This window comes from Camelina sativa, chromosome 12 (genome assembly GCF_000633955.1).
Source record: "Camelina sativa cultivar DH55 chromosome 12, Cs, whole genome shotgun sequence".
Classification (NCBI taxonomy): domain Eukaryota; kingdom Viridiplantae; phylum Streptophyta; class Magnoliopsida; order Brassicales; family Brassicaceae; genus Camelina; species Camelina sativa.
In genome coordinates, this window is record NC_025696.1 from 12,137,400 (window position 1) to 12,155,828 (window position 18,429).

General features: G+C 34.7%; 5 protein-coding genes across 5 annotated transcripts; 2 read left to right on the forward strand and 3 right to left on the reverse strand.

The window, feature by feature from the left end:
* Positions 211–1,167, forward strand: LOC104733434 (external alternative NAD(P)H-ubiquinone oxidoreductase B3, mitochondrial-like). The gene is made up of 4 exons (XM_010453012.1): positions 211–354; positions 436–540; positions 642–917; positions 1,006–1,167. Exons 1-4 carry the CDS (start codon positions 211–213, stop codon positions 1,165–1,167), a joined length of 687 nt encoding a protein of 228 aa, XP_010451314.1.
* Positions 6,765–9,043, forward strand: LOC104731392 (sugar transport protein 12-like). The gene is made up of 4 exons (XM_010450753.2): positions 6,765–7,083; positions 7,169–7,491; positions 7,894–8,523; positions 8,609–9,043. The coding sequence occupies exons 1-4, from the start codon at positions 6,951–6,953 to the stop codon at positions 9,026–9,028; spliced, it is 1,506 nt and encodes a 501-aa protein (XP_010449055.1). The 5' UTR covers positions 6,765–6,950; the 3' UTR covers positions 9,029–9,043.
* LOC104731393 (bifunctional riboflavin kinase/FMN phosphatase) lies at positions 9,095–11,382 on the reverse strand. The gene is made up of 10 exons (XM_010450754.1): positions 11,083–11,382; positions 10,802–10,988; positions 10,590–10,720; positions 10,424–10,493; positions 10,273–10,338; positions 10,037–10,191; positions 9,841–9,936; positions 9,607–9,758; positions 9,442–9,525; positions 9,095–9,349 (listed from the first exon to the last, which is right to left on the reverse strand). Exons 1-10 carry the CDS (start codon positions 11,156–11,158, stop codon positions 9,227–9,229), a joined length of 1,140 nt encoding a protein of 379 aa, XP_010449056.1. The 5' UTR covers positions 11,159–11,382; the 3' UTR covers positions 9,095–9,226.
* Positions 11,637–14,071, reverse strand: LOC104731394 (vesicle-associated protein 4-2-like). The gene is made up of 7 exons (XM_010450756.2): positions 13,552–14,071; positions 13,038–13,108; positions 12,885–12,966; positions 12,666–12,784; positions 12,290–12,367; positions 12,069–12,188; positions 11,637–11,963 (listed from the first exon to the last, which is right to left on the reverse strand). The coding sequence occupies exons 1-7, from the start codon at positions 13,940–13,942 to the stop codon at positions 11,904–11,906; spliced, it is 921 nt and encodes a 306-aa protein (XP_010449058.1). The 5' UTR covers positions 13,943–14,071; the 3' UTR covers positions 11,637–11,903.
* Positions 14,620–15,622, reverse strand: LOC104731395. The gene is made up of 2 exons (XM_010450757.2): positions 15,230–15,622; positions 14,620–14,902 (listed from the first exon to the last, which is right to left on the reverse strand). Exons 1-2 carry the CDS (start codon positions 15,518–15,520, stop codon positions 14,735–14,737), a joined length of 459 nt encoding a protein of 152 aa, XP_010449059.1. The 5' UTR covers positions 15,521–15,622; the 3' UTR covers positions 14,620–14,734.

Genomic DNA, 18,429 nt, shown 5'->3' on the forward strand with positions numbered 1-18,429 from the left:
CCAAGAATTTAGTGCAAATCACTCTTCTTGAGGCTGCAGACCACATCTTGACCATGTGAGTATTTTGCTTACCTCTTGAACTTTTGATCTCTAGTCCAAGTATAACTCATGATTCGGAGTAAGTTTTTCTTTCACAGGTTTGACAAGAGAGTTACAAAGTTTGCTGAAGAAAAATTTAGTAGAGATGGTATTGATCTGAAATTAGGTTCCATGGTAGTCAATGTGAATGATAAGGACATTTCTGCTAAAACCAAAGGAGGAGATGTCTCTACTATTCCTTATGGAATGATCGTTTGGTCAACTGGTATTGGGACTCGTCCTGTGATCAAAGAGTTTATGAAACAAATTGGCCAGGTGGGTAATCAAATGTCTCATGGTATATGAGCTTTGCAAATATTACAATATTCATCATTTCATAATCCTTGTAATTTCCAGGGTAATAGACGTGCTTTAGCAACCGATGAATGGCTTCGGGTTGAAGGATGTGATAATATATATGCACTTGGTGACTGCGCATCAATCAACCAGAGAAAAATCATGGTAACCAAATTCAGAACCAATATAAATTGAGCTAGCAATTATGGATTGTGTTTAGGGGTTCTCTGTTTCTTATGCTTTGAGATTGTGATTGTTTTTTTCAGGAAGACATAGCTGATATATTCAAGAAAGCAGATAAGGACAATTCAGGAAAAATGACAGTGAAAAAATTTCAAAAAGTAATGGGTGAGATATGTGATAGATACCCTCAAGTAGAGCTCTACTTGAAGAGCAAAGGTATGCGTGGGATCACCGATCTTCTAAAACAAGCACAAGCTGAGAATGGTTCAAATAAGTCCACTGAACTCAATATAGAAGAACTTAAATCTGCTCTTTGTCAAGTTGACTCACAAGTGAAGTTTCTTCCAGCTACTGCACAGGTTTGTTCTGTTTTCACTAACTTGTAAGTTACAACTTCCAGTCACAAGTGTCACAATCTCACGTAAACTTTGTTTGGTGGTTTCTAAGGTTGCTGCTCAACAAGGGACTTATCTTGCAAAATGCTTTGACCGTATGGAACAATGCGAGAAGAATCCTGAAGGTCCCATTAGGATTAGAGGAGAAGGTCGTCATCGTTTCCGTCCCTTCAGGTTATATCCAAATATGCCATCTTACACGCTTAGCCATTGAGATTGTAATGTTAGTGAATGCTCACTATTGAACTTATAGACTTATAGTAAGGAGAAACTCAAATTGTTAATACAGGTATCGACATTTAGGACAATTTGCTCCATTAGGAGGCGAACAGACTGCAGCTCAATTTCCAGGGGACTGGGTCTCGATAGGACACAGCAGTCAATGGCTGTGGTACTCCGTTTACGCTAGGTAACGTTTGTTTTGACTAGTGTAATACAAAAAAAGTATTAATATTATTCTGTATTTTTTTGTAGCTGTTTGGTAACAATTTTTGTTTTTTTGTTCATAAATAACAGTAAGCAAGTGAGCTGGCGTACGAGAGTCCTAGTGGTCTCAGACTGGATGAGGCGTTTCATCTTTGGGAGGGATTCAAGTCGCATTTGAAAACCTTTAGACCACCTCCATTAGTTATACTTTTGGTGTCCTAATTATTATTTTTAATATAAATTTAAGAACATCTTAAGGAGAGAAGATAAAAATGTCTACAATAACACAAAGACATCCTCTATCTACCTTGCATGTCATTCCCTCATTGGCTTAAATTGAATTATTATTTATCATTTAATTTTTTAATCTATCTAAATACACTCTATTATTTATATCACTAATGTAATGCTACTAGGATTTAACTCGCGGTGGACAATATTTTTAATTTTAAAAATTAAAAATTTATATTGTATTTATTTGTTATTTTATTCTTGTTTTATAAATTTTAAAAATAGAAAATTTTACAGGTATTTGATATAAGTATTCAGAGTATAAGATATTTGTATTGTTTTCAAGGTTTTAACCCGTGTGGTATATGTATAGTCTAGTAATACATTTATCTTTTGGTACACATCTAAAAGTGTTTTTAAAAAAAACAATTCCACTTAACTCTCTATATGAGATTAATGCCAACCCGTCTCACCAAAATCAAAATAAGTTTTTGCGTAAAAAAAATCAAAATAAGTTTTTTTAATCAAGTTTAATTATGTTAATTGTTTTACCAAATTAACATATTTTTATCGTTTATAAATTTCTCTGTCAATATATATAGTTTATGATAATTAATAGAATTTTATTTTTTTTGGTACTTCCTCAAAAAATAAAAAATAAACCAAATTATATGGGGGTTTCAACATATTTAAGGGGCATTCTCAAAAATGCCCCTTTTTCCATATCTCTTTTTAAAAATACCTCTTCATGTTGACCATCTTTAAAACTACCCCTCTTTATATACAAAATGACCAAATTACCCTTTTTGAGTGACAGCAAGAATGTACAGTCATCAAAATCGAAAATATTTTCCCGCCAAAAAAATTTCCCGCCAAAATTTTTTTTCCCGCCAAAATCGAAAATTTTTCCCGAAAAAATTATTTTTTCCCGCCAAAAAAAAAAATTTTCCCGCCAAAATCGAAAAATTTTCCCGCCAAAAATATTGAAATTTATACCTTTTAAAAACCTTGTAAATGCTTTTAAAAAACTTTTAAAAGCGTTTACAAGGTTTTTAAAAGGTTTTTAAACACATTGTAAACGCTTTTAAAAACCTTGTAAATGCTTTTAAAAAGCTTGTAAATGCTTTAAAAGGTTTTTAAACACCTTGTAAACGCTTTTAAAAACTTTTTAAAAGCATTTAAAAGGTGTTTAAAAACCTTTTAAAAATTTTATAAAAACTTTTACAAGGTTTTTAAAAACATTGTAAAAGGGTTTAGAAGGTGTTTAAAAACCTTTTAAAAATCCTTTTAAAAACCATTTGAAAACCTTTTAAAAACCTTTTAAAAACCTTTTAAAACCTTTTAAAAACCTTTTAAAAATCTTGTAAAAGCGTTTACAAGTTGTTTAAAAAACCTTTTAAAACTCTTTAAAAAATCTTGTAAAAGCCTTTACAAGGTGTTTATAAGGCTTTTATAAGGTAGAAACCTTATAAAACCTTTTAAAAACCTTGTAAATTTTTTTTGGCGGGAAAAATTTTGGCGGGAAAATTTTTTTTTTCGAAATTTTTTATCAAAAGTTTTTTGACAAAAAAATTTTTGGCGGGAAAATTTTTTTAAAAAATTTTTGGCGGGAAAATATGTCGGAAATTTTTTGGCGGGAAAATTTTGTTTTTCTTTTTATTGAATAAAATAATTTTCATCTAAGGGTAAAATGGTCATTAAAAATTAAAAGAGGGCATAAATAAAAATTGCCAGAAAAGAGGGTATTTTTGAAAAGGGATATATCAAAAGGGGCATTTTTAACAAATTCTCCATATTTAATGTGATATTTTATAAGTGGATTTTCGGTTTAGGAAATTTATTAATGTTAATATAATATGGAGATTGTAAAATTTTGTTATGAAAAATCTGTTGTGTATCATTTAAATTTGAGAGATTTTAGAATCCATAAAAATAGTTTTGGAGATTTAATGGGTTAAAACTTTAATGGGCAGAGTTGTTTTTGGAAAAATCGAAATGTATAGATGTTGTTAAGATTTTATGGCAATAATGTAATAAATGTTGGTCAATTTTAGAAAGTTTAGTAATTAAGTTTCTCTGCAATGTTATTTATGGAATTGTTTAAGGGGTTAATGTTGTAAAAAAAAAAATTAAATAAGTAAAAATTAAAGAGCATAAACCAAAATGTACTTTAAAAATATTAATATAGATTTTTATGTCCCTCGTTTGAGTTCTCAACAGTCTTTGCTTCTTTATTTTTTATTTTTTAAATAAAAACAAACATATGTTAAACTTCATTTGTTTACTTATTTTCTGAAAATTTGCACTATACTACTACTATCTTGTGTACGTTATAGCGAAATAAAAAAATGGAAGAACTGATAGAAAAATAGATGATTACTAGATTAGAACCCGCGTGACAAATTATTTATAACTAAAACATTTAAATTATAAATTGTATTTGTTGGTTAAATATGTTATAATTATATAATAATTGTTAATTTATGGTTTAAAGTTTAAACTCTATAATACTGCAATATAATTTATTTTTTACATAATATGTATTAATCAATTTAATTAGATATGTCTATTCTCGGATACCGATAGTGTTAACAAAATAACGAAATGATGTTTTACACGTTTAACACCAAATTAATGATATTTTAAATTTATATAAATATCTACAAAACCCGTCCCGCTATATAACTCCGTCATGAGATATTTTTACTCGCACTATATAATCTTAATTTTTAATATTTATTGTTTTGTATTATAAATATTAGATTGAGTTGATATGTTTTTTATTAAGGTTGTAACTATTTACATTTTATAAGATTGGCGCTTTTTATAAAGTTTAAATATTTATAATATTTGGAATTCTTAAAATGGTTGAGTATTTCTCATATTTGAAGTTTCGCAAAAGTTTAAATATATTATTAATAAGGTATTCTACCTTTTTTAAAAAGTTGAAATATTTATAGTATTTTAAACTTCTTATAAAGTTTAAATATTTATAATATTTGAAACTTCATAAAGGTTTAAATATTATTAATATTTTAACATTTTATAAAGTTTAACTTTCTAACAAATATAAATATTTATAATATTTATACTTTTAATAAAATATAAATATTTATAATATTTATACTTTTAATAAAATATAAATATTTATAATATTTATACTTTTAATAAATTATAAATATTTATAATATTTAACTTTTTAAAAGTTTTAAAATAAAGAACCGGAATAAACCAAATAAAAAATTTTAAGTTTGAATGTCTGATAAATCAAGCTTTATACTCAATTGTATTATGATTCATTTTAGTCTCTTTTATAGTATGACTCTGAACTATTGCCTCATTTTTTTAGACGATGTGAGATATTGTACTCGTATTTTTTTATTCATCTATTGAGTAATATATGTCCGTTTTAAAAAATTTGTATTACATCATATGCAGTAAAAATCATAATTTTTATTAAGTAAATGCATTATAGAATAATTCAAGATAATTTAAATATAAATTCAAATAAAAATGAAAGAGAATCATATATTTATGTTTGAATGAGGTAGAAAGATTTCTTTATTTTTTAAAATCTTACCTATAATTAATTTTGAAATATTTGGTAACTAGTATTAAAGTCAATGCATTAAATGTAAAAACTTACCAAAAAGTATTTTTGAGCAAAAACTGCTGCAAAAATACTAGTATAGACTAGATTAGGACCTGCGGTACACCGCGGGAAAAAATTATTTATAACTAAAATTTTTAAGTTATAAGTTGTATTTGTTGATTAAATATGTTATAATTATATAATAATTGTTAAATAAACCATATAATATCGCAATATAATTTATTTTTTACATAATATTTATTTAATCAATTTAATTAGATATGTCTATTCTCTGATACCGATAGTGTTAACAAAATAATGAAATGATGTTTTATCCCTGTAACACCGAATTAATGATATTTTTAATTTATATAAATATCGATAAAACCCGTCCTGCTATATAACCCCGTCCCGATATATTTTAACTCACACTATATCATCTTAATTTTTAATATTTATTGTGTATCTACGGTATAATATTTATCATATTTAACTTTTTAAAAGTTTTAAATATTTTTCATATTTAACCTTTTAAAAATCTTTAAAATAAAGAACCGGAAGAAAATAAATAAAAGTTTTTAAAGTTTGAATGCCTGATAAATCAAGCTTTATACTCAATTGTATTATGAATCATTTTGGTCTCTTTTATAGTATGATTCTGAACATTGCCCAATTTTTTTAGACGATGTGAGATATTGTACCCGTATTTTTTTATTTATCTATTAAGTAATATATGTCCGTTTTTAAAATATTGTATTACATCATATGTAAGAAAAAATCACAATTTTTATTAGCTAAATGTATTATAAAATAATTCAAGATAATTTAAATATAAATTCAAATAAAAAATGAAAGGAATCATATATTTTATGTTTGAATGAGGTAGAAAGATTTTTTATTTTTTAAGATCTTACCTATAATTAATTTTGAAGTTTTGGTAACTAATATTAAAGTCAATGCATTAAATGTAAAAACTTTTTAAAAAATATTTTTGAGCAAAAACTGCTGTAAAAATATTAGTATAGATATTATGAAATCATATGGAATCTAATGTTTTTCTTGTACAATACAAAGATGTGTCGCCTAGTCAGAAAATACATTGTTAGATTTATTCTTATCCCTATACATGATATACAGTATCCATTATGGGAAATTGATATATAGGAAAAATCTTCTGCCAATACGTATTACTAAAATTGTTCATCTTTCTTATAATAAAACTAACAAAAAAAACAAAACCTCACCTACCAAACACTCTCCTTAACCCCCACACTAAAATTGCATATATACTCTCTACGTAAATGGAAACAAATGAATATTCAAATCCATATCGTTGAATTTATTACACGTTAGCCTTCTTCTAGGATAAGATTTTACCTTAATAGGCTTATACTAATATGATATTTTTTTATAGAGTTTGTACGTATTAAAAAAAAGTGCAAAACAGTGAATGTACTTGACTTGTGCACTTTGGATTGTTTATATATCCATATTCTTTGGATTACATATATATATGGTCCGAAGATTTATTTCCATGTAAATAATTTTTACCACAAATGAATTAATCAGTTTTAGGAAGAGAAAGGACAATATATTGAAAACAATATTGTCTTAATTAATCCACAGCTAATCAACTATTAAATCCACAGCATTAACTTCTCTACCTCTGTTTATATAGAACACACATTTTATGCTTTGTCTAATTTTCTCTCTATTAACAAAAAGGAACACATAAGAAAAAGACTAAAATGCCTTCAGTCGGAATCATCATCGGAGATGAAAAAAAAGAATATCCTGGTTACTTAACACCTTACGTCACCATGGCATGTATCGTCGCCGCCATGGGTGGTCTCATCTTCGGTTACGACATCGGAATCTCCGGTAAGGCCTTTTCAATTCTCATCTAACCGTCAGAAAAAAAAACAAAAACTGTTCTTACGCTTTAAGTTTGTTCTTGTTTTGCTAGGTGGAGTGACGACTATGGAGTCGTTTCAGAAGGAGTTTTTCCCGTCGGTGTACGAGAAACAGAAGAACGATCACAACTCGAGCCAATACTGCAAATTCGACAGCGTCTCTCTCACTCTCTTTACCTCTTCTCTCTACCTAGCCGCACTCTGTTCCTGCGTCGTCGCTTCTTACGTCACCCGTAAGTTTGGCCGGAAAATGTCGATGCTTCTCGGCGGAGTTTTGTTCTGCGCCGGAGCTCTTCTTAATGGTTTCGCAAAAGCCGTTTGGATGCTCATCGTTGGCCGTTTATTACTCGGTTTTGGTATCGGATTCACCAATCAGGTCCCTTCTTTTTATCTAATATTACATTTTTACCTCATATTTATTTTATTTATACATAGATCCTTTACTTTTTGCTATTAAAATTAAATTCTGGCCTTATACTTTGTTTTATACATTACACACCCCTAGGGATCCATTGATTTTGTGACCTTAAGTAACCTCAATACTTTCTTGTAGTCTTATATTTAGTACTACCATTACACTGTTGACCTGCTGTTCGATTTGTTACCTTATAATTTGTTTTATACAACAAAGACCCTTCTGCCTAAAGAATGTGGAACCGTTGTTAAAGAATGTTACAAAATAGCCTCATACTTTGTTTGTGTCGAGACTATTATTTGATTTTGTAACCTTTAAGTTCTATAAGCCTAAATACTTTTTTTTTGTTTTCAAATTTTACAGTCTGTGCCGTTGTATCTATCGGAGATGGCACCGTATAAATACAGAGGAGCACTAAACATCGGATTCCAGCTCTCGATCACTATCGGTATCCTCGCCGCCAGCGTTTTAAACTACTTCTTCTCCAAAATCCGCGGCGGATGGGGATGGAGGCTCAGTCTCGGCGGCGCCGTCGTTCCTGCACTCATCATCACCGTCGGTTCTCTTATCCTCCTGGACACACCAAACTCCATGATCGAGCGAGGTCAATTCAAGCAAGCCGAAACGAAACTCCGTAAGATCCGAGGCGTCGACAACGTTGAAGACGAGATGAACGACTTGATCGCCGCCAGCGAAGCTTCGAAGAGCGTTGAGAATCCATGGAGGAATCTGTTGCAGAGGAAGTATAGACCGCATTTAACGATGGCCATTCTGATCCCTTCGTTTCAGCAGCTCACCGGAATCAATGTCATCATGTTCTACGCGCCGGTTCTGTTTCAAACGATCGGTTTCGGTAGCGACGCTGCTCTGATGTCCGCGGTGGTGACCGGTTTGGTTAACCTTGGGGCGACTGTGGTCTCTATCTATGGCGTTGATAAATGGGGAAGACGATTTCTCTTCCTTGAAGGAGGATTACAAATGCTATTTTCTCAGGTTTTTTTTCAATTTCTTTCATCTCTAAACCGGTTTTTGTTTTCGGTTATTGTAATTAATTCGGTTATTGTGTAACCGGTTTTAGGTAGCTGTTGCGGTGGCGATTGGAGTTAAGTTCGGCGTCGATGGGACTCCAGGCGTTTTACCAAAATGGTACGCTATTGTTGTGGTCATGTTCATATGCATCTACGTGTCGGCGTTTGCTTGGTCTTGGGGTCCTCTTGGATGGCTAGTTCCGTCGGAGATTTTCCCGCTGGAAATCCGGTCGGCGGCTCAGAGCGTAACGGTGTCGATGAACATGATCTTCACGTTCTTAATAGCTCAGGTGTTTTTGCTGATGCTTTGCCACCTGAAGTTCGGGTTGTTCATATTCTTCGCGTTTTTCGTGGCGGTGATGTCTATTTTCGTCTACGCTTTCTTGCCGGAGACGAGAGGTGTGCCGATCGAGGAGATGAATCGAGTCTGGAGATCACATTGGTATTGGTCAAGGTTCATTGATGCCTGATGAGCATTAAGAACCATGAAATTGAAATCTCTTATGGTTTAGTTTTATTTAAGTAAAGATGCTCAGTAAAAGAACAATGCAAGTCTGATTTGAGTTCTGAAAACAATCAGAGGGTTTGAATTTTTATGTCTTATTTTAAAATCAAGATTCAAGAATGTGAGAAAGCAAGAGTTTTGATTCTTTACATACATGATATTATCATTCTGTTAGATAAGTATCACCCTTGAACTTAGAATACAATGGAAGATCAAGAGCTCTCTCTGCAACTTCTCTGTCCTCGTGAATCTTTGCGACGAGACTCTCCAGTGAAGTGAAATTAGCCTGGCAAGAATATAAACGATATGAGCCAACAAAGAGTATTGCATTACACTACAGAGTCATGAATGGATAATGAATTTGATGATGATAATAACCTCAGGGCGTATATAGCCAACAATTATAAGACGCAGCTCTTCTCCATAGAAATCTTCAGTGAAATCGTGAAGCAACCATGGCTCCTAATTAACCAGAGCTAAGTTAAAGAAAGCTACCATAACAAGTGCAAAAATGTCTGAAAACTTTTTTATCTATGAACTCACAATAGTTTTCTCCTTGTTATCGAAAAAAGGATTCCAACCAATGCTCATGACCATTTTGTAGACACCTCTTGTTGGCAATCCCGCCCAACCAAAGTACACTCCCGAAGGATGTTCTACTAGCTCACTCGCGTAATCCTTTGTTGACAAGTTAGCTGAAAACAAATGCAACGATAAGAAAATAAACGATATAAATATCTACAGTGAGGAAAAAGAGTTTGGTTCGATGGTACAGACCTGTGGGGATTCCAAGTACTTTAGAGCCACGGCCAAATCCTTTGATAACTGGACCTCCAATATGCCATGGATCAATTGGTAAAGTGTTCTCTATCCCTGCAAATACAAATTACAAAGTTAAAAAGTCTTTTTACTTGAGATAAACAAATTATCAAGGAAAAGAAGTAGTGAGTTTGAGTTTGTGAGTGTTTCTTACAGTCTTGAAATGGAGGAAGACCCCATTCCTCGGGTCTTATGTCGAGTAGAGAATTGATGACTTCATCAGCGGATGTATAAAGATGTGTCTGTTTAGGAAGAGAAGGAACAGCAATCACTTTTGTCCCAGCAGCTTTACCAGCCATAACACCAGGCCTGCCCATTTCACCTAACTGTTAGTAAGAAAGAACCAAAAACGCAACTGCAAAACTGATACGCTACAAAAGTGAGACTCACACAGAATCTTCAATAACCAAACAGTCAGCTGGATCTTTATTCAATCTTTTAGCTGCTTCAAGAAAACTTAATACAAAAACGATCATTGTCATTAGATTAGTCAACTAGCAAACAGGTCTTTGTTTAAATTTTGACAAGAGATAAAGCTTACATATCAGGAGCAGGCTTTCCTTTAGAAACTTCATCGCGACCAACAATAACCGAGAAGCATTCCTTCCAACCTAAAGAAAAAATGAAACCTTTCTCATGAAACAAATCTACCTATATGATGAGATAATGCATCAGAGTAACAATCATTTTCATAAAAATCTGTTCACCTTTATGATGAGCAATTTTGGATTCAATATTTGCCCTTGAAGAATTGGAAGCCAATGCCATAGGTACTCCATGACACTTCAAATGTCTAATCAACCGACTGGCACCAGGAAGGGATTTGATCTTGTCCATCCTACAAACAAATCACAAAATTTGAAAACTTCAACACCAGAGGTAATCAACATAGTGAAAGATAAACAAAAAGGAAACATACTGAGCAGAGAACAAAGGGTAGAACTCAGAATTGAATTCATCAACTCCACAAGGAAGTCCATAATCTTCAACAATGGTAGTAGCAGCTTCTAATGGAGTTTTCCCAACAATTTTCAATGTTTCTCTACCATCCCACTGTTTACCATATTTACACAAATATTTCCTCAATATGTCTCCCACAACTCCATCTACACAAGCCCATATGTTTTTTATAAAAACATCAAATTCAAAGTTACATAAAAAAGAGAAATTGAAACCAACCTTATTGAGTTCTTAAGTTACCTGTGTTGATTAAGGTACCATCGAGGTCAAGAAGAACACAAGAAGAGAGCTTTTTCAAGGAATTGCTCATCGACATTAATTCAATTACAGGATTATTCACACTCTTTTTACACTCCCTGTAAATTTTTACAATCCGTACAATCCTCGCGACCTGAGCTGCGATGAATCTAGCTTCGCGGCAGCTCGTTAACGCCGGCAAACGAATTGAGGACGAACGGAGGAATGACGCAACAGAGCAGAGAGAAGCGAATAGGAAAGGCTGAGAAGACGTACACGTAAATGCAGCTTAGGGATTGGTAGCATCTCGAATTTACAGATTTCTGATTCCTTAATCGAAATTCCGGTCCTACCGAATCATTCAAATTGATACTCGGTCTGATCGAATTTGATCAGTACCGGGTTTGGATAGAGATTCAACGACGACACGACGACGTTTCACTAAAACTAAAGCTCAAGAGTCAAGAGTGAAGCTTCTGTACGACCGGTTAAGGGGAAAATCGAACGAATCAAATGCAAAATGGTCGACCGGTTAGTTCAATGCCTAATTGGAGAACTTCAATACACACATCCTCTTCTCTTTTTTTTTTAATTAGTCTTAACATGAACAATTCATCATCAAACCCCAAGTTTACATTTCCTCCTTTTTTTACATGAAAAAGTTTACTTCATTGTCTTTTTTTTTTTTTACCAACATGATCCTTAGATTCCATTATCAATGAGAAGTTAGCAGATAAATTCAATATTGTGGTCTCTTCTTCTTCTTTCTTCATCTTCTTCACAAATACACACTAGCTTTTGTCCTGAGAAGGATATTTTTAGTCTCAGACAGAGTCAACTCCTTCGCCTTGTTGTTGTGCAAGGTATCTCTCTCGACGCTCCTTCTGTGTTTTTGATTAGAGGAAAGATAAATACTGTCAGATTTTCCACAATCGTCATGTAATGGAAGAGACTAGAGAGGAATCTCTGAAATAGTAAATGTGACTGACCCATTCATCGATCACAAGCCCTTCTCCAATCATCTTTGGACCTGTTTCCTCTGGTGGTTTCTTCCGTGCCTCCACCGCTGCATCCGCTTCTGCTAACTGACGCTTCAGTTTTTCCAGTGCCTGTTTCATTCATTGTATAAATTAGAGAGAGCGAACCCCGTGAATATAAAATCAGTGTTATTATGAATCCACTTCCTAAGCATAATGATTTCACTACTCACAGGGTTGGAACGTTCAGGATCCAGGAAAATCACACGCAATATTTGTTCCTTAGACACATCATCCTTTTGCTCATCAAACTGCAAAAAGCAAAAACAAATGCAATTGATATGTCTCGGATACAAAATTCAGTGGAACCTTAGAAATGTAATAAGGTAACAAACAATATGCGATAGGTCTCTAGAAGTCTAGAACACATGCTTGGTTTATATGTGTATTCCTTGAAAAGATAACTGGAAACCTCTACACTGACCAAAAAAGCATTCTTAGTATAGTCATTGATATCTTCTTTAGTTTTATCTAGACTCTTACATGTAGTTACTACCGTTTTCATGTTCAAAGACCAGCTTATAAAATACATGCTAAGACTCAGCGTACCAGCTCAGGCACATAGTCCATTGGACCTTTGACCTTCAAGCTCATGATTTTAAACTTAACTCTGCTCCTCTGATCCATTGGCTTCTCATTGTTCTCAGGAGGCTCAACAAATTTAAAAACTGTACATTTCAACAAGATAAACCAATGAAATAAGCCATTGCTCTGATAACCTCATCAAGAATACTAAAGAACAAAGGGGAGAGAAAAGAAAACAAATACCAGTAGCAATAATGGTTTCTCCAGGAGCAAGAATAGCGCCAGGCGGACGCATGAAGCAACTCTTCGGTGCAGTAGTTTGAAACTGAAGAGCAACAAGTAAGCACATACACACAAAAACACATATAACCAAAACACTTTTAATCAAAAACTAACCTTGAAGGCTACATGTGACTTGCTGGTATTTTTAATCTTAATAGCGCTCCTTACTTGCTTCCCAGGCTCATCTTCAAAACAAAGTAATAATCTAATTCAGTACTCAGCAGCATTACTTGTAAGTTGTAACAATACTTCAGAAATCCGAATTATGCAAAAATCATTTGATACCTAAAAATGATTCATTTCTATAAAGACTCCTAATTTTGGAATACTATAAGAAATACCATTTATAGAATTACTTATGGACTAATTAAGAAGTTAATCTTCTGATTAAAAACTCCTATACATATATAGAAATTTCGAAGATTCTGCTCTAAACTCCAAAAAAGTTTCAAACTTTATATATTCCTGTTGAGAGTCAATATCAGATCACTCGAATTACTCAAATTCAACTGAAAATTTTAGACTAATGTCAATGGATCTCGAGTATTAAGAAACAAACCCTAGAAGTAAAAATAGAAGAAAGATGTAATTAGGAATCAGAATCAGATGAGATTCGAGACAAACTCACAAGGAAAATAAAGTTTCTCAGAAGGATCAAGCTTCAATCTTCGTTTAGTAGGAAGAAACGACTTAGCAACAGACGAAACCGAAGGTGAAGGAGTCGGATGCTGATTTTGACCCGATCCATCACCATGACCATGAGGCCCGTTATAACCAAGCTGATGATGATTATGATGTTGTTGTTGGTGATGATGATGGTTGTGGATATGAGAAGAATTAGTAGTAGAAGAAGAAGACGAAGCTCCAGATGGAAACGGAGAGGTAGCAGCAGCGCTTGAAGCTGCTGCGTTGTTGTTTCTTCCGTGATTGGTTGAAGAGTTACGAAACGGAATCTTGAAGAAACCCCAACCTCCTTTGCCGTCGGAAGTTGGTTTCTCCTCCGTCGTCGTCATAGTCATCTCTTCTTCTCTCTTATGGTTGATGAAGCATGCGAATTGCGACGGAGAAAGGAGTTGACTCGTGAAGAGAGAGAGAGATCGGACGTGAGATGGTGAGAGGAAAAGTGGATTTAATTGGTTGATTTCGCGTCCGTGTTTTTGTTTGTTTGTCTTTTTTAATTATTTTGGGGTAATTAATTTATTTGTTTAATTAATAATCTGATGGTGAATTTTAAAAGTCGATTATGACATGCTTGTAAAATGATAGCGTATTGGATTCTTTTTATTGTTGTTGTTACAAGTTCTATGTACAACTTTTGGATTCTCTCTTTCAAAGTCTTTTTTTTTTGTATATTGTTTTGTTTAGTGTTGTCTTTCTCGTGGTTTCTAGATAAATTTGAACTTTCTTCTTATATTTCTGTGGATTCTTTTTTGGTGGAAAGTTACAAAAGAGGAAAAAACAATTTAAAAAAAAAACAAAAGAAAAATTGATTAGTACGCGTAATTAAACAACCCTCGAAACTTCATAATGACGTTGCACAACTCGAAGAGTCTTTTTCCAACTTAACCCAAAAGTCGAAGCCTCAGAGTCTTCCTCAAGCCAATACTTTAGTGGGATTATATATGACTTAGGATTATGACTTACGATAGGGTGTACACATTTATTCAGAGCAAGTTATTTAGGTACACCCTGCTGATGAAGAAGCTGCTTATGATATCTTCAATATAATCGATTTCACATTATATTTAATGGATAATTAATCATTCAATCATACCATTCCCTTTTTATAAATGTCATAAAAATAAGAATAATCAGAATGGGAAATCAGGATCATCCCATTGAAGAACAGCAGATTCAATGTTATGCTCTCTCTTGAGCTTGTCCTTGAGGAACCAATCACATACTTTGCCTGCATTCAACTCTTCTATTGTACATCCTTCTTGCTCCGATATCACTCTTAGTAAGTTCAACGACGATATCTGTCCATAATATTCCAATATTTCAATCTAAAACTCAATGTGTATGCTTTTTGTCAAAAAAATATATATATACATTATGATAATTATTTATTAAATGTCCACATATATATGCGTACATGATAAGCTTGTTAATTTCAATGTAAAATTAGTCTCACTTCTTAATTTTCATATACCAATAAAAAACAATATACAGTGTATATTTTAACGAAATTAACAAATTGAATAGATTGAAGTTCATTTTTTTTTTGTAAGTGATTACTTAAAATGTAGGAAAAACTCAAAACATATAACAAAAAAAAGGGAACCAGAACATTTAATATAATTTACCGTTAATCGACAGAGAAACTTCTCGTGTGCACCAAGGCCCGAGATTTCGACAAGACCGGCTTCTGCTAAACTCAAAAAACTTCTTCTCTCTGCAGGCTTGCTTTGATCACCGGATTCTTCTTCTCCGGCGTCAGCACTTGCTCTTACCAAACACAATCTTCTTCTTCTTCCTTGTGCTCTTGTCGTGAATGTAATATTATTTGATCTTGCTTTTTGAGACGGCGCTAAAGTCTTGTCTATGTGAGGATTCAAGATGAAGTTTGAGTGATGATAATAAGTGGCAATGTTCATAATGATACCAAACTAACTCTCTTTGCTTTTCTTTCTTAGGTGAGTTAGAAGAAGATGAAGATGAGGATAACACTTATCCGTTATGTTCGTTTCTTGTTTTAGAATGTTTTTAGTGGTGAAGAATGAGTTTGTATTTTGGACTATTTTGGTTTGGGCTTCGGATTGTTCGGGCTTTTCGTCTTTTATTAAGTGGATGATCTAGGGTTATTGAATTAAATAATTTAATTTAATTTGAAATATTATTCCATTGTTATTGATTACATTTTTTTTTAAAGGTATTCTATTAAAAATATATGCCCAATAGGCTATTCCCGGATATAAGCCCATACAAAATTCTCTAAGGGGCCGACCCGTTACATCAAACCGAACTAAACCAATGAAAATACAAAATCGACTGGGTTTACAGACCGAACCAAACTGAAGCTGAAAACCCTAATATACAAACGTAAAACATGGTTGTAGCCGCCGACCAACGAAGCTGCGGATGCTTACCGGATCAGGACCTCCGGTAAGCCTGGTCGACGGTAGCCGAACGGAGATGGTGATCCAAGATCCGTTGTCCATCCCGCCACCGTAGAGCCGCGTTGAGGAGGAGGAAGAGCATCGATCTCGTCATCGTTGAGGAGAGTTCTTGCTCGGTCGTGAAGGAGAAGACAGTAGGGAGTAGAAAAGAGACCTTCGACGGTGGTTTAGCCTCGCCAGATCGGAGTCTACCTCTCCTATCGAGACCGATCGGGGCGAAGCCTCCAGAATCTCCGACCCCAGATCTACTTGTCTTCCTCCACCGTTCCTCGCCGTGAATCTCCTTCTTCCACTCTGCGTCGCTATTCCGCCGATATAGCTCTTACCGGTGAGATCGCGCAGATGCTTCTCCCTTCCACTGCCCCCTTGATCTTGTTTCCATGGTGTCGCCGAGATGATGCGGGGTCGCGGATGAAGCGCCATGAGCCGTAGGGTCCTCATCGTCACCGGAATTGACGGAGGACCCGCCGTCGGTGCACGTGGTTGTGATCAGAAGAAGAAGTTGTTAGGAGAGAAAAAATCGCCGCGAGTGAGTATCACGCGCGCGACTTTTCTCTCAAATTGTAAATTATTGATTGCATTTCGTGAATTATTTGAAATAGATGTGTTATTGAATTAGGTACTTTAAATTCTAGTGTAATTCAATTTATTAATTCCTGTAAATGTTAGTGTTTTCAGTTTTACGATACTAGTTTACTATTAAGGAGTGATCAACGTGATATGATTTGATTACAATCTTAGATTAGAATCTCTGTTTATGTAAAGTGTATATTTCTTCATAACTCTCCTAGAATACCCTAGCTCATCGACACTTATGTATATATATCACTTCTCTGTAAATCAATAAGATCATCGAGTCATATAACCTTTAATATGGTATCAGAGCAGGCTTAATATCAAAAATAAAAATAAAAAATTTTCCTCTGTTCTTCTTCTTCTCCGTTTTCTCTATTCTTTTCTCTATGTCTTCAGCCTCTTCTCCTACGATGACCGATACTATCGTTACCAACAACCAAACTCTTCTTCACGTCAATATGACGAACGTGACCAAACTCACTCAAACCAACTTTCTCATGTGGAAGCTTCAAGTTCGGGCTTTGGTCGATGGCCATGGTCTCGTTGGGCATCTGGATGGTTCTTGCTAGATCCCGCCGTCCACTATCACCACCAACGATGTCGTCTCTGAAAATCCTGCTTATGTGGCATGGAAGCGACAAGACCTGTTGGTTTATAGTGCCCTCTTTGGCTCTATTTCCCTGACTGTACAACCTCTCTTTTCTCGCACGACCATGGCTTCGGAGATTTGGAGTACCTTGGCAGACACGTTTGCCAAACCCAGCCGTGGTCACGTTCAACAAGTAAAGGACCAACTGAAGGCATGGACCAAGGGCAATCGCACGATTGATGAGTATCTCCAAGGGCTTACTACACGGTTTGATACTCTTGCTAGCTTGGGAAAACCCTTGGAGCACGATGACCAGATCGAAATCATCCTTGACGGATTACCAGAAGATTATCGTCCTGTCATCGACCATATTGAAGCTCGTGATGTCTCTCCCACAATTGTGTATGTTCACGAGCGTTTACGTAACCGTGAAGCTTAACTTCTGTCCAAAGCGGCTCCGTCCATCCTTCCTGTCACGGCAAGTGTTGCTATGCAGCGGCACAACAACAACTCTAGGGGTGGTTCCTCCAACCGAAATCGCTCCAACAACAACAACTCCACCCAGTCCGCCTCCCACAATTCATCCTTGCGATCTGATCAACGGTCGTACCGTTCGTATCTCGGCAAATGTCAGTACTGCAATGTTCAAGGACACTCTGCTCGTCGTTGTCCTCAACTTCAGCACCTTTTGTCCTCCTCTGGCTTCCAACAGCGCACTCCTTTCACTCCTTGGCAGCCTCGGGCGAATCTTGCTCTAGGTTCAATTCTCAACCCTGAGGATTGGATGCTTGACAGTGGTGCAACACACCATATTACCTCGGACTTGCGCAATCTTGCTCTTCATCAGCCTTACTCTGGTGATGATGCTGTCGTCATTGGTGATGGCTCAGGTTTGAAGATTACTCACAAGGGTTTAGCTACACTTCCTACTGATACTCGATCTCTTTCTTTACAAGATGTTTTATGTGTGCCTCTTATTCATAAGAATCTCGTATCTGTGTATCGCCTTTGCAATTCTAATAACGTTTCGGTGTCATTCTTTCCGGCTGCGTTTCAGGTGAGGGATCTGACCACGGGGGGCCTATTGCTCCAAGGAAAGACTAAAGATGGGTTGTATGAGTGGCCAGTGACGAGATCTCAAGTACAGGCTCTTTATGCTTCACCAACCTCTAAAGCGTCTCTCTCCGCTTGGCATGCTCGTCTTGGACACCCTTCCTCCGCT

Excerpts from the sequence above, each read along its gene's own strand:
- LOC104733434 (XM_010453012.1), top strand. The coding sequence starts at position 211 with ATGGTAGTCAATGTGAATGATAAGGACATTTCTGCTAAAACCAAAGGA. Across the intron at positions 355-435 it reads TTATGAAACAAATTGGCCAG|GGTAATAGACGTGCTTTAGC; the intron begins GTGGGTAATCAA and ends TGTAATTTCCAG. Across the intron at positions 918-1,005 it reads TTCTTCCAGCTACTGCACAG|GTTGCTGCTCAACAAGGGAC; the intron begins GTTTGTTCTGTT and ends GTGGTTTCTAAG.
- LOC104731392 (XM_010450753.2), top strand. The coding sequence starts at position 6,951 with ATGCCTTCAGTCGGAATCATCATCGGAGATGAAAAAAAAGAATATCCT. Across the intron at positions 7,492-7,893 it reads GTATCGGATTCACCAATCAG|TCTGTGCCGTTGTATCTATC; the intron begins GTCCCTTCTTTT and ends CAAATTTTACAG. Across the intron at positions 8,524-8,608 it reads TACAAATGCTATTTTCTCAG|GTAGCTGTTGCGGTGGCGAT; the intron begins GTTTTTTTTCAA and ends AACCGGTTTTAG.
- LOC104731393 (XM_010450754.1), bottom strand. The coding sequence starts at position 11,158 with ATGTCGATGAGCAATTCCTTGAAAAAGCTCTCTTCTTGTGTTCTTCTT. Across the intron at positions 9,937-10,036 it reads TCTTCCTCCATTTCAAGACT|GGATAGAGAACACTTTACCA; the intron begins GTAAGAAACACT and ends TTGTATTTGCAG. Across the intron at positions 9,526-9,606 it reads ATAACAAGGAGAAAACTATT|GAGCCATGGTTGCTTCACGA; the intron begins GTGAGTTCATAG and ends CTGGTTAATTAG.
- LOC104731394 (XM_010450756.2), bottom strand. The coding sequence starts at position 13,942 with ATGACTATGACGACGACGGAGGAGAAACCAACTTCCGACGGCAAAGGA. Across the intron at positions 13,109-13,551 it reads TGAGAAACTTTATTTTCCTT|ATGAGCCTGGGAAGCAAGTA; the intron begins GTGAGTTTGTCT and ends TTTGTTTTGAAG. Across the intron at positions 12,785-12,884 it reads AGAAACCATTATTGCTACTG|TTTTTAAATTTGTTGAGCCT; the intron begins GTATTTGTTTTC and ends TGAAATGTACAG.
- LOC104731395 (XM_010450757.2), bottom strand. The coding sequence starts at position 15,520 with ATGAACATTGCCACTTATTATCATCACTCAAACTTCATCTTGAATCCT. Across the intron at positions 14,903-15,229 it reads AGTTTCTCTGTCGATTAACG|ATATCGTCGTTGAACTTACT; the intron begins GTAAATTATATT and ends TATTATGGACAG.